General features: G+C 38.4%; 2 protein-coding genes and 1 long non-coding RNA gene across 3 annotated transcripts; 2 read left to right on the top strand and 1 right to left on the bottom strand.

The window, feature by feature from the left end:
• The first annotated feature begins 4,856 nt into the window (after positions 1–4,856).
• Positions 4,857–6,616, top strand: LOC124171559. Its single transcript, XM_046550731.1, has 4 exons — positions 4,857–5,226; positions 5,556–5,670; positions 5,762–5,860; positions 6,223–6,616. The coding sequence occupies exons 1-4, from the start codon at positions 5,078–5,080 to the stop codon at positions 6,430–6,432; spliced, it is 573 nt and encodes a 190-aa protein (XP_046406687.1). The 5' UTR covers positions 4,857–5,077; the 3' UTR covers positions 6,433–6,616.
• LOC124171134 (protein ANTAGONIST OF LIKE HETEROCHROMATIN PROTEIN 1-like) lies at positions 6,537–8,106 on the bottom strand. Its single transcript, XM_046550272.1, has 4 exons — positions 7,742–8,106; positions 7,488–7,635; positions 7,217–7,406; positions 6,537–6,547 (listed from the first exon to the last, which is right to left on the bottom strand). Exons 1-4 carry the CDS (start codon positions 8,047–8,049, stop codon positions 6,537–6,539), a joined length of 657 nt encoding a protein of 218 aa, XP_046406228.1. The 5' UTR covers positions 8,050–8,106.
• A 419-nt stretch (positions 8,107–8,525) lies between these two features.
• LOC124171340 lies at positions 8,526–10,827 on the top strand. The gene is made up of 2 exons (XR_006867684.1): positions 8,526–8,605; positions 9,645–10,827. It is a non-coding gene; the product is annotated as an uncharacterized LOC124171340 (long non-coding RNA).
• Positions 10,828–12,500: the final 1,673 nt, after the last annotated feature.

Here is a 12,500-nt window from a genome sequence, read left to right as displayed (position 1 = left end):
CAAATTCGCCGCGTAGCGTGCCTCTTGTGGGCGTGACAACCGGGGCTCGCTACATCAGCGCCGCTATTTGATGCGATTGGTGGGAATCACAGGAACCAAGGGAGTGGAGAATCCTGTGTAGAGTATTTATGGTATCACATATCAATTCTAAACAATTGCAAGACCCCTGTTCAGGCGACCCGTATCAAGTTTATCGAGAGTATCAAATTTCTCCTGGTAGTTGTCGCGGGAGTAGTTGGGAGAGAAGTGGCCACTTTCTCTCCCCCGAGGCGCTTCGGCTTCTGTCTCCATGTCTCGGCGCTACGAACAGAAAGTCTCGTGAGCCGTAAATTTGGGAAATTCAAACGCTAAGATTCCGTTGGATGGAGAAGGAAGTTCCTCACGCACGATGTTATTTTTAGTGAAAAGATTATTTAATTATCTTAATTTTGAAGGGGGTTACAAGTTCTTAATAAATATTTAGGCGCCACTGAGCGGAGCTTCTCGCCTTGCCTTGCCAACTCCTTGCGCTCGGAGAGAATAATCTCGGGCGGAAAAAGAGACTTTTGTCCATGCGTACCATAATATATGAACTCCTTCGATACATATCCTGAACAGAGAAAACTCATGCGTTGTAACAGCGATGATTTTATTCCAATACATTGGTACATGAAAGCAAGCAAATTTTGAGGGCTAGGAAATTATTTGGAAACTTTGAAGCGAGTTTCGCCTAGGGTCTTTCGGTCTATCCACGGAAACAGAGACAGGAAATATCTCACAATTCGTGCAAAGGACTACCCCCTCCAGTGCATGCCTTTTATAATAGGGCGCTCTGGGTTTTTCCCAAGTTCCATTCATTACATTAAACATCTGCAAGAGGAGCGACCCCAGCCAAGGGCCAAGGGAATAATTAGCAAAGGAGCTCACTTTTTCGCTGCAATTTTTTGCAGTGAACGAGTGTTGGATTATAAAAAAAGGATCAACGAGTTACCTCGAATCAATGTCTACAAGACATATAAAACACAACCTATAGAGTATGATACCATAAGGAGAATTGCGACCACCTGCGACGCCGAAATTAAGATCGATTTTTCGAACGTGCGGCACAGTTCGGAGCTTGCTGCAGTCCACGGGGAATACCGTGCTCGACGGACGTTGAAAAGTGAATCTTTTAGCAAGTGAATAGTGTATAAGATATAATTTATTTAGTGCCACATTTATTTTACATTATATAGCTTAATATCTTCGATTTCATTCGGTATTTACCGTTGATATGATACAAATTGGAAGACTGTTTTTCGTCGAAATTTTGTGTTCATGCATGATAATAAAAAAGGATGACCGAGTTACCTCGAGGTATTTACGTTGAATTACATCAAGCGTTTTAGAGTGTTCATCCAAAAAAATCAACTACGACCGTTAGCATCAAGCAAAATAAAAATCGATGTTTTGCCCCACGCGTAGTCTGCGGCAGCTCCGGATGGTATGGCATGCTAAATGTATGCAGTTTATATGAGTGTAGAAAAATTTAATTTCGTCTCACTTTTAACGAATTATCCTCGACTACAACTAAGTCTGAACAAATGTTCGCATCTAACCACCGCGTCGGGCGGTTGGACATTCACGCACATAACTTGATAGGAGAAGCGGGGTGGCAAATTGGGGAAGGATTTTTCAATTGATAACTAAAGTTGACACTTTATTTTATAATATGGTGCTAAATACTTCGTGAAGCAAAGTGAAAAAAATCAAGTTTTTCTCTACCTTACGTTAAAAACAGGGCATTTTAATTGTTTAAGTAAAAGTAATAAAAATTACTGCTTATAATAAAAAAAATTCACTACATCGGCTTCTAAAAATGTTCATTTCTATGATACAATGATTTAAATTTAGGCATTTTAAAACATAACGCAACAGTAGCAAAAGACTTCAGTAAATTATTTCAAAAATGGGGAAAAAAATTGAAATCATATTTCATTAAATTGACATACGTCTCCTGCTTTAAAAAATGAGCTATAAATAAAATCATTTCAGTAGTGTGGTCACTGATCATTCTATAATTTGAAAATATAATAGTTTTTTCCAAATTAAGAAGTGAAAAAAATCATTTTTGTCCAGCTTTTTTCGATTTCAGCCCACTTTACGGCGGGACATACCAGAAACACCAGCCGCTTGCATATAAAAATTCCTTTATCGCGCGGGTGAAAAATGAATTCCCACACCTATCCGTTCGGAAAAATATCTCTCTTAATTTGTCGTTTCTGATGGATCCGGAAATGTAGTGGCGTTCTAATATCATGTTCTCCGTGTCACTGTTAAAGATATCCATTCTCAATTGCTCAAGCGGTATAAGCTACGGTCGTGCTTTCCGGGTATCTAGCAGCTCCCAACCTAATGCGTTAAACATATATGTAAAGCTTCGTGCACACCTGCGGCTAATATTACAGCTTTCATTTGTGTTTTATTAAGTTCATCAATTAAGTCTTTATACATTGCATCCCATATTCTTGTGGCATATTTAAGATATTGTGGGACGAGTGCAAAAAAGCACCTCTCTTCTACTTAATCGTCCGAAAATCTTCTCACATTACGCTTGACGAATGATAATTTCTTCAGGGCTCTCAGCAAATATTTTCTTTGTGTGTTCCCAGCAATAGGTTCGAAGCCATCGAAACTCCTTGATACTTCTCTTCATCTGTTGCCTTTATGTTTACTCCAAAATATGCCTGAAATCAAGTAATCCGTTTTGGCTTTACAAATGACTCTATTCCAATTTTTAAAGCTGCAAAAGTTACTCTGTGATCACATATATCGTCTATGACATCTATTTGTTTTATCTACTTTGGATGGCTTACTTATTAAAGGTATAATTTTTATTTCCTCTAGCGAGCTTGTCAACTACTTGTGCAAGTGAGTGATTTGCTAGTGCGTTTACTACGATCTCGGAGATTTATATATTCCTTGATTTAGGTTTAAGAGTGTTAGATTCCAAATTTATAGATGGGAGATTGAAAAAGTAAATGAGGATATTTGATTTTCTTATTGGAAAATAATATAATTTCGTCGATTAACTATGCACCATAAACTTTCTATTTAAATATAAGTTAATACATGGGAGGCGCTATGTGATTTAACTGCTAGAAAAACTCCACCACCTATCCCAAAGTGTCGATCGCAATGGTAGATCTTATATACTGGAGGGAAAACTTCACTGTCGCTTACATCCGTCAAGTCTCTGTTACAGTCAACTCTAAGTAAGTCAACTCTCTGTTACAATGATCATGTCTGCGTCCTTAAATTTGTACTCGATTTTAGCACTCCTGTTTATAACGCTATGACAATTAATTGCGACAAAGTTAACGTCATATTTTTTATATTGCCTTTGGGTTGGTTCTGTTCCTCGCTTACGTGTATAAGATGAATGTATCACTCTGAAAGTGCTAATTAATTTATATATAATCGCTTTCCCTGGAGAAGGCGTTTTGGAATTATCGTTATTTCCCTGCAATATTGCTCCTACATTTACTTCATGTGATGTGAGGATTTTCGCAATGTGGATTGCCTCGGAGATATATAGTTAAAAAACTTTACTCCTTTAAAAGTTAAGAATTGAATTTTTCTTGAGTCATCTGCATAGATTAAGTTCATATTAAGAATACATCTTTCTAAAAATGAAAAGAAGTATGATTACTTCGTTCACGATCCCTCGCAGGACTCACATGAAATTCAAGCACATAGTATAGACCCACTCGGCCACGGAGCCACGCATTAGTAACAGGTAAACGGTGAGTCCAAATATGAATCTAAACATAGGAAAAACGTCGCCACGGAGACCGAAATAAAACACTCCGACGGCCCAACATCTGCAGGGACGTGTATTACCTCAATGCATTCCATCCGCTTATCTTAATTTCGATGCTCCTGGAGTTTGACTCTAGCTTCGATTGCTCAGTCGCGTCCGTGCCCGTCCTCGTCGGCTCGCCGCGAAGGCAAAGGATGCTGGTTGCTTCATGTGCCAACCTTTCAAGTTTACACCGACCCGGCCCCATCAATTAAGCGGATCCGGTGATTGTCTACGTATTATTGATACCGATAGAATATTCGAGTAATACGAAAAAGAGCTTGATGGAGCATTTTACCTGACTGAAATATTTTCCATATTCTTGGTGCATTGATATTTCGGTAAAAACGAATAATGATATCCGCGGAAAGCAAAAAGAGAATTTTCTCCATTCAAAATTTTATAACGACATCAGTGTTTAATTAAATTAATATGCGTTAAAGTGAATAAAAAATTATAACTGCCATATTGTGTAACTGAAAAACAATTATTGCAGAGTGGTTCGAAACACCGTCATCAGATTACTACCGTAGTAAGTCTTCTCCTTAAACACTAGTCCATCTCACTCGTTCACTCAAACGGGGATTCATTACGAGGTTTGGCAGGCAAGGGAATAAACCAGTCTTCTGGTGTCACTAAATCAAATTGAATTTTAACACTCAGTGGCATTATTTGCTGCGATATTGCGGCGGATATTCTATATATATGTTATGTTCGCTGATCGAAAAGCTTCAGCGTTAATAGGGTGGTTTCCTATTATTTTTTATTGCCTAAATCGAAAGGTTATTACTCCTGGAGTGCGCATTTCACACTCTTTTAAGGCCTGGTTACACGGTGCATAAACCCGTACGGGTTAATGTCTAAATGTATGAACGCGAGAATGAACGCCAAAATGCACCGTGTAACCACCCCAAAATGTACAAATGCATGAACGCGTGAACGGAAAATAGAACCTGTTCTAATTTCGTTCATGCATTCGCACAAGTTGATAACAGAGCCACCTGGTGGGAAACGACAAATTTAGTTGTCATCTCGCTTGTGCTCTTGTGCTGTCGTGATTGTTTACGTTGGATTATTTTGTGATTTTGACCTTTGCTTCGTTTGGCCCTTCCTCCACCGGTGTGACCCCTGCAACAATTTGGACTACTCTTTCGGAACTTATATACCTCGGCGTAATTTTCGACGGCTTTATCCCTATGTTGACCTTCGCATTGTTTGGACGACTCTCAAGGTATATTTATTGACCTGGTTGAAGTGATGTCGTGGACCAGGGGCCAAGTGGAGAGGCTGATTCTTTTGGTCAGCGAGAGGCCTTACCTCTTTGACCCTAGGAATAGCTTATATAAAAATAAGGGGAAGAGACTGATCGGGTTCCGCGAGATTGCTGAGGGGATGATTCCTGCAAGGTAAATATCAAAAGCCAAGCCAAACTTTTATATTTTAGCGTATTATGAAACAATAGGGTAGTTTCCTTCATCAAAGAAAACGAAAGGCATTGATTGCGATTCGTTACCACCATTAGTGTATTCATAATGTTAAATGCGTGAAGTACGTACTCCAGGAGTAATAATATTTCGATGTAGGAAATAAAAAAATTATAGGAAACTACCCTGTTAAATTTGATGCTTCACTAAAAATATTTCATACTTTTTTTATTTTCAATTAATTGTGATACTGTTTCAACGGCGATGAATATTGATATTTTGATAAGTTGGCTTCTTTGCATTATCTCCAGACCGAATACTACCTCCGAGGAATGCAGGAAGAAGTGGTATTCCCTGAGAACCAACTACTTGGCGGAGAGGAGGAAGGTGATATCGTCCAAAAAAAGTGGAGTAGGGGTGGAATCGGTAAATATATATTATTTAATAACAGGCCTTTTACTGCTGATCTTGTCATACCTGCTACGTAATTGCATACACTATATATTGATTGTTCCAGGTTTACGTGCCATCACTTTTTTATTTCAACGAATTATCATTCATTGATGAGTACACCTCACCCAGGGAGAGCATCTCTACTCTTGATGAGGAAGCTGAGGTAGGTTTTATCCTTCCTTAAAAATTTTGTATGAAAGATATCTTGGACGTCACGTTAAAGATTTAAACATCTTCATTATAACTGTCTTCTTGAGTTAAACTTACTTCATTCTACTGTGGATGATTAAACCTTTTACAATAATTAATGGATTAAACTTATGGATAATTAAGACGACCAATAACTATTATAATACTGTGCCTAATTCAAAAAAAATTTAATGCCACAGGCTACTTAAGTAAGCTGCCACTATCTACCTTGCGGTATTCATGAGAAAAGACAATTTTTTCAAAAAAAAATATATTGTAAATATTTACTCTTTCTATCTTAAAGATAAACATCAGGTCATTTCTTATGATCTACAGGACTTTCTTGTTTATGAGGACGAGATTCCTGTGGTAGAGGAAGGAGAGTTGGAGGGGGCAGGGACAGAAGCGATGCTGGACCTTGTATTCGTCGATGACGATGTTCCGTCCAACGAGTGCTCCTCCTACTCCTGGCCCTGGCCGACATACTCCGCCTACTCCTGGGCCATCTGGGTCCGTCAAAAAGAGAAAAGTGGCATCACCAGATGAGGCCAGTGATCTATTTAAAAGTGCCTCTCAGGCACTAGGAAGCCTGACCTCAAAGATAACTGAGGACTTGGAGGGAAGCTTTGGGGTTACCATTGCCTCCAAACTTAGGACGATGCTGAAAGAAAAGAATGCTGAAAAAAAAAATATGTTCGAAATTTGGAAGGTGTTTTATGACAACGGTGAATAAACCTGTGAAATGTACTCAATCATATTTTCATTTTTATTTCCGTTTTCAATCTTACATTTTTTCAGTTAATTAGCACTGAAATAATTTTTGTATTCATCCCGTACGGTAATTGCGGAATTCACTGGTCTATTCCCAGCCTGTTGTGGTAATTCCAGCAATGGACAATCCTCTGCATTTCCAATGTATGTTGCACCATTTTTTTCGCAGAGGTAATTATGTAGGGCAACTGATGCAAGTACAATTTTATCCACTTTTTCGGGACTAAGATTGATAGTGGTCAGGAAAATTCTGAATCTGTTGCTCAGAATGCCGAACGCATTCTCCACTACCCTCCTGGCCCTTGAAAGCCTATAATTAAACGTCCTCTTCTCTTCATTGAGGTCTCTATTCGGGTAGGGTTTTAACATGCGGGTAGTGAGCGGGAAGGCATCATCGGCCACAAACACAAATGGTACTTCCACTTGTCCATTGGGCAGTTTTTATGGGGTGGGAAGTTAAGAGAGTTCTGGGCAATAGCTGTTGACAATTTACTTTGCCGAAACACACCACCATCACTAATTCTTCCTTTGAACCCGACGTCAACATAAATAAATTTACAATTGGCATCAGCAACTGCCAGCAGCACAATGGAGTGACTCCCTTTACAATTAAAATAATGAGATCCCGCGCTGGCTGGTGGGCTGAAAGCTATGTGCTTCCCGTCAATTGCACCAACGCACATTAGGAAGTTCCGTATTGTTTCGAACTCATTGGCTATATCCTCCCACTCCTTGCGTGTTTGTGGTACCTCAAAGATTTAAACTTTGTAGAAATTGATCTTATGCGCCAGTTATCATTCTCATAAGGGTAAAAATTATAAGATAATTACCTTGAGGTATTTTCCTTTAAGATTTCGGTAATTACTTTCGCAGACCTCTGGAATAATCCCCCCTATGGTACCGTGGTGTATTCTAGTGGAATATATCATAGACCGATAGGTCTCTCCGGTAGCCAAGAATCGCAAGGTTAGTGATAGCCTGGAACCAGTTATTTCATTCCATTAATTTTACTTTATCCCACGTTTAACGACACAGTATATCAGTCATCATTACTTTTTCATCAACACGAACTTAAAAACTTTACCTTTTTTCCGGAGACATCGACTCTCTCATTCCAGTGTCCTGCTTTTGAATGTCGTCTCTGACCATGCTCAGGATTTCAAAAAATTGCTCCTCTGTCATCCTTAAAAAATTTTTGAAAGCATCACGGTCTTCCGATGCAAGCTCCCTATGCACCATGTCCAACACCCCACGACCTTCTTCTCTCCTCCGAATCCATGGCCTAGTCCAAGCGGATCTCCTCCTCCTCCCTTGTCTTCTCATAACTTCTGCAGCAGCAAGCATAATGGATATGACTGCTATGGCTGCAATCGCTGCCTTGTTTGAATCCATATTATTCACAAAATTGGATTCAAATTGACTCCCAAACTCCAGTTTCCGTATGCGTAGTCCAGGTAATGCCAAGGTCAATACCGCACTCAAAAAAAGGATTGGATGTGGCATCCAATTTTTATTGGGTAAGTGAAAGTTGGATACAGTATCCACTGCAAAAGACACGGCAGCCAATGCGATTGGGTGTACTATCCAACTAAATTGGACGCTCGCAACTTGGTTGTAGGGTCCACGTGTTGGTCCCCACACCAATCATGAAGAGATCGCTCATCCAACTGTTGGATCCCACAGCCAACTCGGTGGTGAATATTGCTTCTACGCCAGAGCCATCTAGCGATAAAATCCCATACAGTTCTTAAGTGCACATGTTTAGCGTGCTTGGAGGTAAGTAAATGGTTTTTCTGTTTGCTCTAGCATTTGTGAAAATATAGCCATCATTGGCATAATACTTTTTTTTTATTCTTAGAGCACTTGAAGACGAGAAGATATGGATAACCAAACTATAGGGATTTTCTTAAAACTTTGGACCTGACCGGTCTCGCGGGAAAATTTACTGGTAAGCTTGCTAATTGTACTTCCGTTACTATGCGCAACTATTATTATATTTCGCCGTAAATGGCTTTATCTTGTTATTTTATGTTGTCCTCAGGTTGGATATTGTGTTTTTAACCCTTGTTTTCCCGAAAATAATTCCGGTCAATTTTCAACGACTGCCATATAAATTATGGTTTTTGTTACTAAATGAATGAATACATTTTAGCTTGCATTTAGTACATGTGTAGCATAATATCACTATTACTAAATGATATATTGGAATTCTCAATTAATCCATTGATGAAAATTTTCAAGCAGTTTTCCACAAATTCAATATCCACTAAATGTGTGTCAACCCGAGGATCATCACCAGAAGCCAGACTCTCATGAAAGATGTGACATCATGTGACTCAAAAAAGGCTATAATGAGATGAAAATTTGTGAAAAAGTACTTGATAGTTATCATTTGGATATGGATTTCATTATCAATGATAATTTCATGCAAACTATAGCCTGAGTATCACTACGCAAGGTGAAATGCAGACACTTGTAGGCTAATTATTCAAGGCCTGTACTCTAAATGCATACAATATCATGCGTATGAGCTGCAATTCAGAACTTGTATCACGAAATTTAGAACTCAGATCGATATAGACCTTTTCTGCCCGTATTCGAAGCTGTATAACATATCACAGAATTTTATCTATAATTTTTCTCCTGATATACTTACTCTTGATGTTTACACGTGCAAAAAATAGATGCTGATTTATGTAATGCATTAATGGCTTATGCTAAGAGTAGGAAGTTGCTGTCTTTTCATGTATAACCTAGGCAACTAACTGTAAATGAGGAACCAATAAACGAAACACGTATTTAATGGTGTAGAGATTTTAAGTATGGTCAATAAGACTATTTTGCAAGAGTATTACCTTTCTTTGATCATCATTCATTCATTCAACAGCATTCTTTCTTTGATCTCAGAAATAATTAAAAATGGAATCATAAATAAGCTCTTTTTCCAGTATGAGTACTTTTAATGGCATGGTTATTTCTATTTGCAGATGAATACATTGACTATACAAACCTAATGATGTTGACGAGAGAGGACGTTGAATGTCAAGTGCCTCCCATTGGGCCTTCAGAAAAAGTAAATGAAAGGTGATAAAATACTTCATGTTCGGAAGCACGAAGGTGTCATTTTAAAAGGATATAGACTATCATTTATAATTTGAATTGACCTTAATGTATTTATGAATTTTGTGACTATTGAAAATCTTTTTCGTGAAGATCATTTGATATATGTACGTGACTATATATCATCAAAAATCTATTGTGAGTGTGTAAGGCAACTGATTTTCTCTGCCCCTTGCCAAGATTTGCCACATGTCAAATTTGAATATGCTCGCGATACAGTGATGGCTACAGTAAAAATTATGTTTTCTAAGAAATTTTGAGGGACTGCGATGCTTGTGTACACATACGTCTTTTATTTTTAGCCTCTAACAAGTGTCCTAAGCAAAATATGCGTTACACGTTTTCATACGTTGCCTCCAGTATTACATTAATTAGATGTATTTAAAATATCTTGGGTAATTTTATGTGATAGACATCGGAAAATTAGTGAAACCTCCGGCTCTAATATTTATAGCATTCTAATCATTATTCAAAATTTATACCATGGAATTTGGACTACCACTTATTAAATTTGTACTTACATTTTGCAGAATTTTCATCTTCCTGAAATCTATTCCCCATATTTGGCTGTTGAACTGTGTATATGTCGAAACAGGGGTTGGAATGACCGAGTTTTTGGGAAGTTTTTATCTTTTATGTTATGCACTTCTTCCTGACGTTTTAGGAGGTAAATATTCCACTTAAGAAAGAAAAGGACTCTTTTGAATTACATTAACTAGAGGTGACATAAAACAGGGAGTCTAAAAATGCAAACAAAAATAACAGGCTACCTGAGAACAGATTCGGCACAACTTTTGCCTATTAAACCACACTTTCAAAGAAAACGAAAACGAGCACACACAACTTCAAACCATTTGAGCCATAAGCACTGAAAAACTTCATCTTCGACACATGAATCCACAGTACGCACAGTTAATTCCTTGAAAATCGTGTGTGAACTCATTTCACTCCGTTCTTCTCGAGAATCTTGCCGTTACTAGAAGGACGATTCTAGAGAGATAGTCCACTAATGCCATGGTCCACTAAGACTGATTCAGCTGAGGGACGAAATTGAGGTCAAAAAATGCATTTAAGTAAACAAGAGTCGTCACGGGCCATCTCCTTGAGAGCCTAATATTAATGTGTGGTAAACTCACGAGACACTAATGGGTCTCATAGGTCCCATGCGGATATAAATGACCACGCCTGGAGTAATCACGTCTAGAGTAGTCACGCCTTCGTAATAGTTGCCATGATGAAATAGAAAATAAATTCCGGATAGTAAAAGTAGAAAACATTTAGCCACAGATGGAAGCAGTTAGAATATCCGCTCTCATATGAGCTCTTCGAAGCCACTTAAATCATACCCAAGTGGAAATGTCAGACAAAAGTCCCTTTGCCGTTAGGGGGAGTGCGTCACCGGAGAATAATGTAGATTTTTTTAAGTTGATGAACATGAAATTAGTAAAAGGACGGCTAGAAGGTGAGGGGCACTAATACTATACACTTCTATGTCTCACCACTAAACACCTTATTATTAGGAAATATCTTTTTAGCCCTCCTTTCTCGTTGTACAAATAGAAAAAATACAAAAACTCTAAAGTCTTTAGCATCCTTGTGGAAGGCACAAATTGTATGCAAAGGTATGGAATTGAGGCTGATGCAGAGGTTGGCAAGCAGAGAATTCTTTTTTCTCTCTTTGGAATTCTTGAAGATAATTTGGGGTTAAACGACATATTGGGCTTTGTTACTAAAGTTTAAAGCCAATTATTTCTGTCATTGATGTAAAAGTCAAAAGCAAGTCACACATATTTGCAGGAGAGGAAGGAAAGTGTACGGAATATTGATAGTTATGATAATAAAGATGTCTTGGTAGGATTGATAAATCTGGCATTGTAGAATGTTCTGTTGGGAAAAATGTGGAAAATTTTCAAGAGTACCTTTGGCATATGTATGTATTTTTTTTAAATTTCTTTATAAAAAGTTTCTTCCATTTTTTAATAAAGGCGTATATTAAAATATCATTGTTATCTTTTATTATATAACCTACGTACAATATTTAATTGGTGTCACTAGTAATAATAATAATAATATCCGCTAAAATATTACCCATTCATTAACGCTACGGCAACAATTTCGCAAAGCTGCGGCATCCAATATAGATGGGCGGAAGACCCAACGACGCTGGCTGTGGTATCCAACGAGTTGGTTGTCACAGCCATCTCTTAGCCAGCCATTTAAAATGGATGCCTCATCCAACTAATTGGATGGCGCCCCAGCATCCATTTAAATTGGGTGTGGGATCCAACTGTTGGATACCACAACCAATTTTTTCTTTCAGTGCGGGAGAGTAGGGCCAAACGAAGGTGCAAGGTCAATTATCGATCAAACGGGTAGTCCAAGAGGTGCCAGGGTCGGTATCACGAGAGTATAAATAGAAGTCCGAAGAAAGCGAGGTGAAAACCAGAAGCAGAAACGCCGTAAACAAACTGAATTACACGAGCCAAACAACTGAATAGGTATATTCCGGATTCTACCACCAGGTGGTCCTACGGAAAACAACGAAAAGGGAATTATTTTCTGGTAGGTATCGTCTGCTTCCTACCTGATGATACTGTTTACACATTTAAATTTTGCGCAATGTGAAGTGAATAGACAAAAACTAAACGCCTCGCGTAACGAGAAAATGTGTGAAAACTTGTGCGAACGCATGTACCATGTAACCGCTCATTCATGCTTCTCGT

The sequence above is a fragment of the Ischnura elegans genome, chromosome X, assembly GCF_921293095.1.
Source record: "Ischnura elegans chromosome X, ioIscEleg1.1, whole genome shotgun sequence".
Lineage (NCBI taxonomy): Eukaryota > Metazoa > Arthropoda > Insecta > Odonata > Coenagrionidae > Ischnura > Ischnura elegans.
Note: the sequence above shows the minus strand (reverse complement) of the source record. Positions and strands in the feature narration are given on the sequence as shown.

Excerpts from the sequence above, each read along its gene's own strand:
- LOC124171559 (XM_046550731.1), top strand. The coding sequence starts at position 5,078 with ATGTCGTGGACCAGGGGCCAAGTGGAGAGGCTGATTCTTTTGGTCAGC. Across the intron at positions 5,227-5,555 it reads GAGGGGATGATTCCTGCAAG|ACCGAATACTACCTCCGAGG; the intron begins GTAAATATCAAA and ends CATTATCTCCAG. Across the intron at positions 5,861-6,222 it reads CTCTTGATGAGGAAGCTGAG|GACTTTCTTGTTTATGAGGA; the intron begins GTAGGTTTTATC and ends TATGATCTACAG.
- LOC124171134 (XM_046550272.1), bottom strand. The coding sequence starts at position 8,049 with ATGGATTCAAACAAGGCAGCGATTGCAGCCATAGCAGTCATATCCATT. Across the intron at positions 7,636-7,741 it reads TCGATGTCTCCGGAAAAAAG|GCTATCACTAACCTTGCGAT; the intron begins GTAAAGTTTTTA and ends AACTGGTTCCAG. Across the intron at positions 7,407-7,487 it reads TTAAAGGAAAATACCTCAAG|GTACCACAAACACGCAAGGA; the intron begins GTAATTATCTTA and ends TAAATCTTTGAG.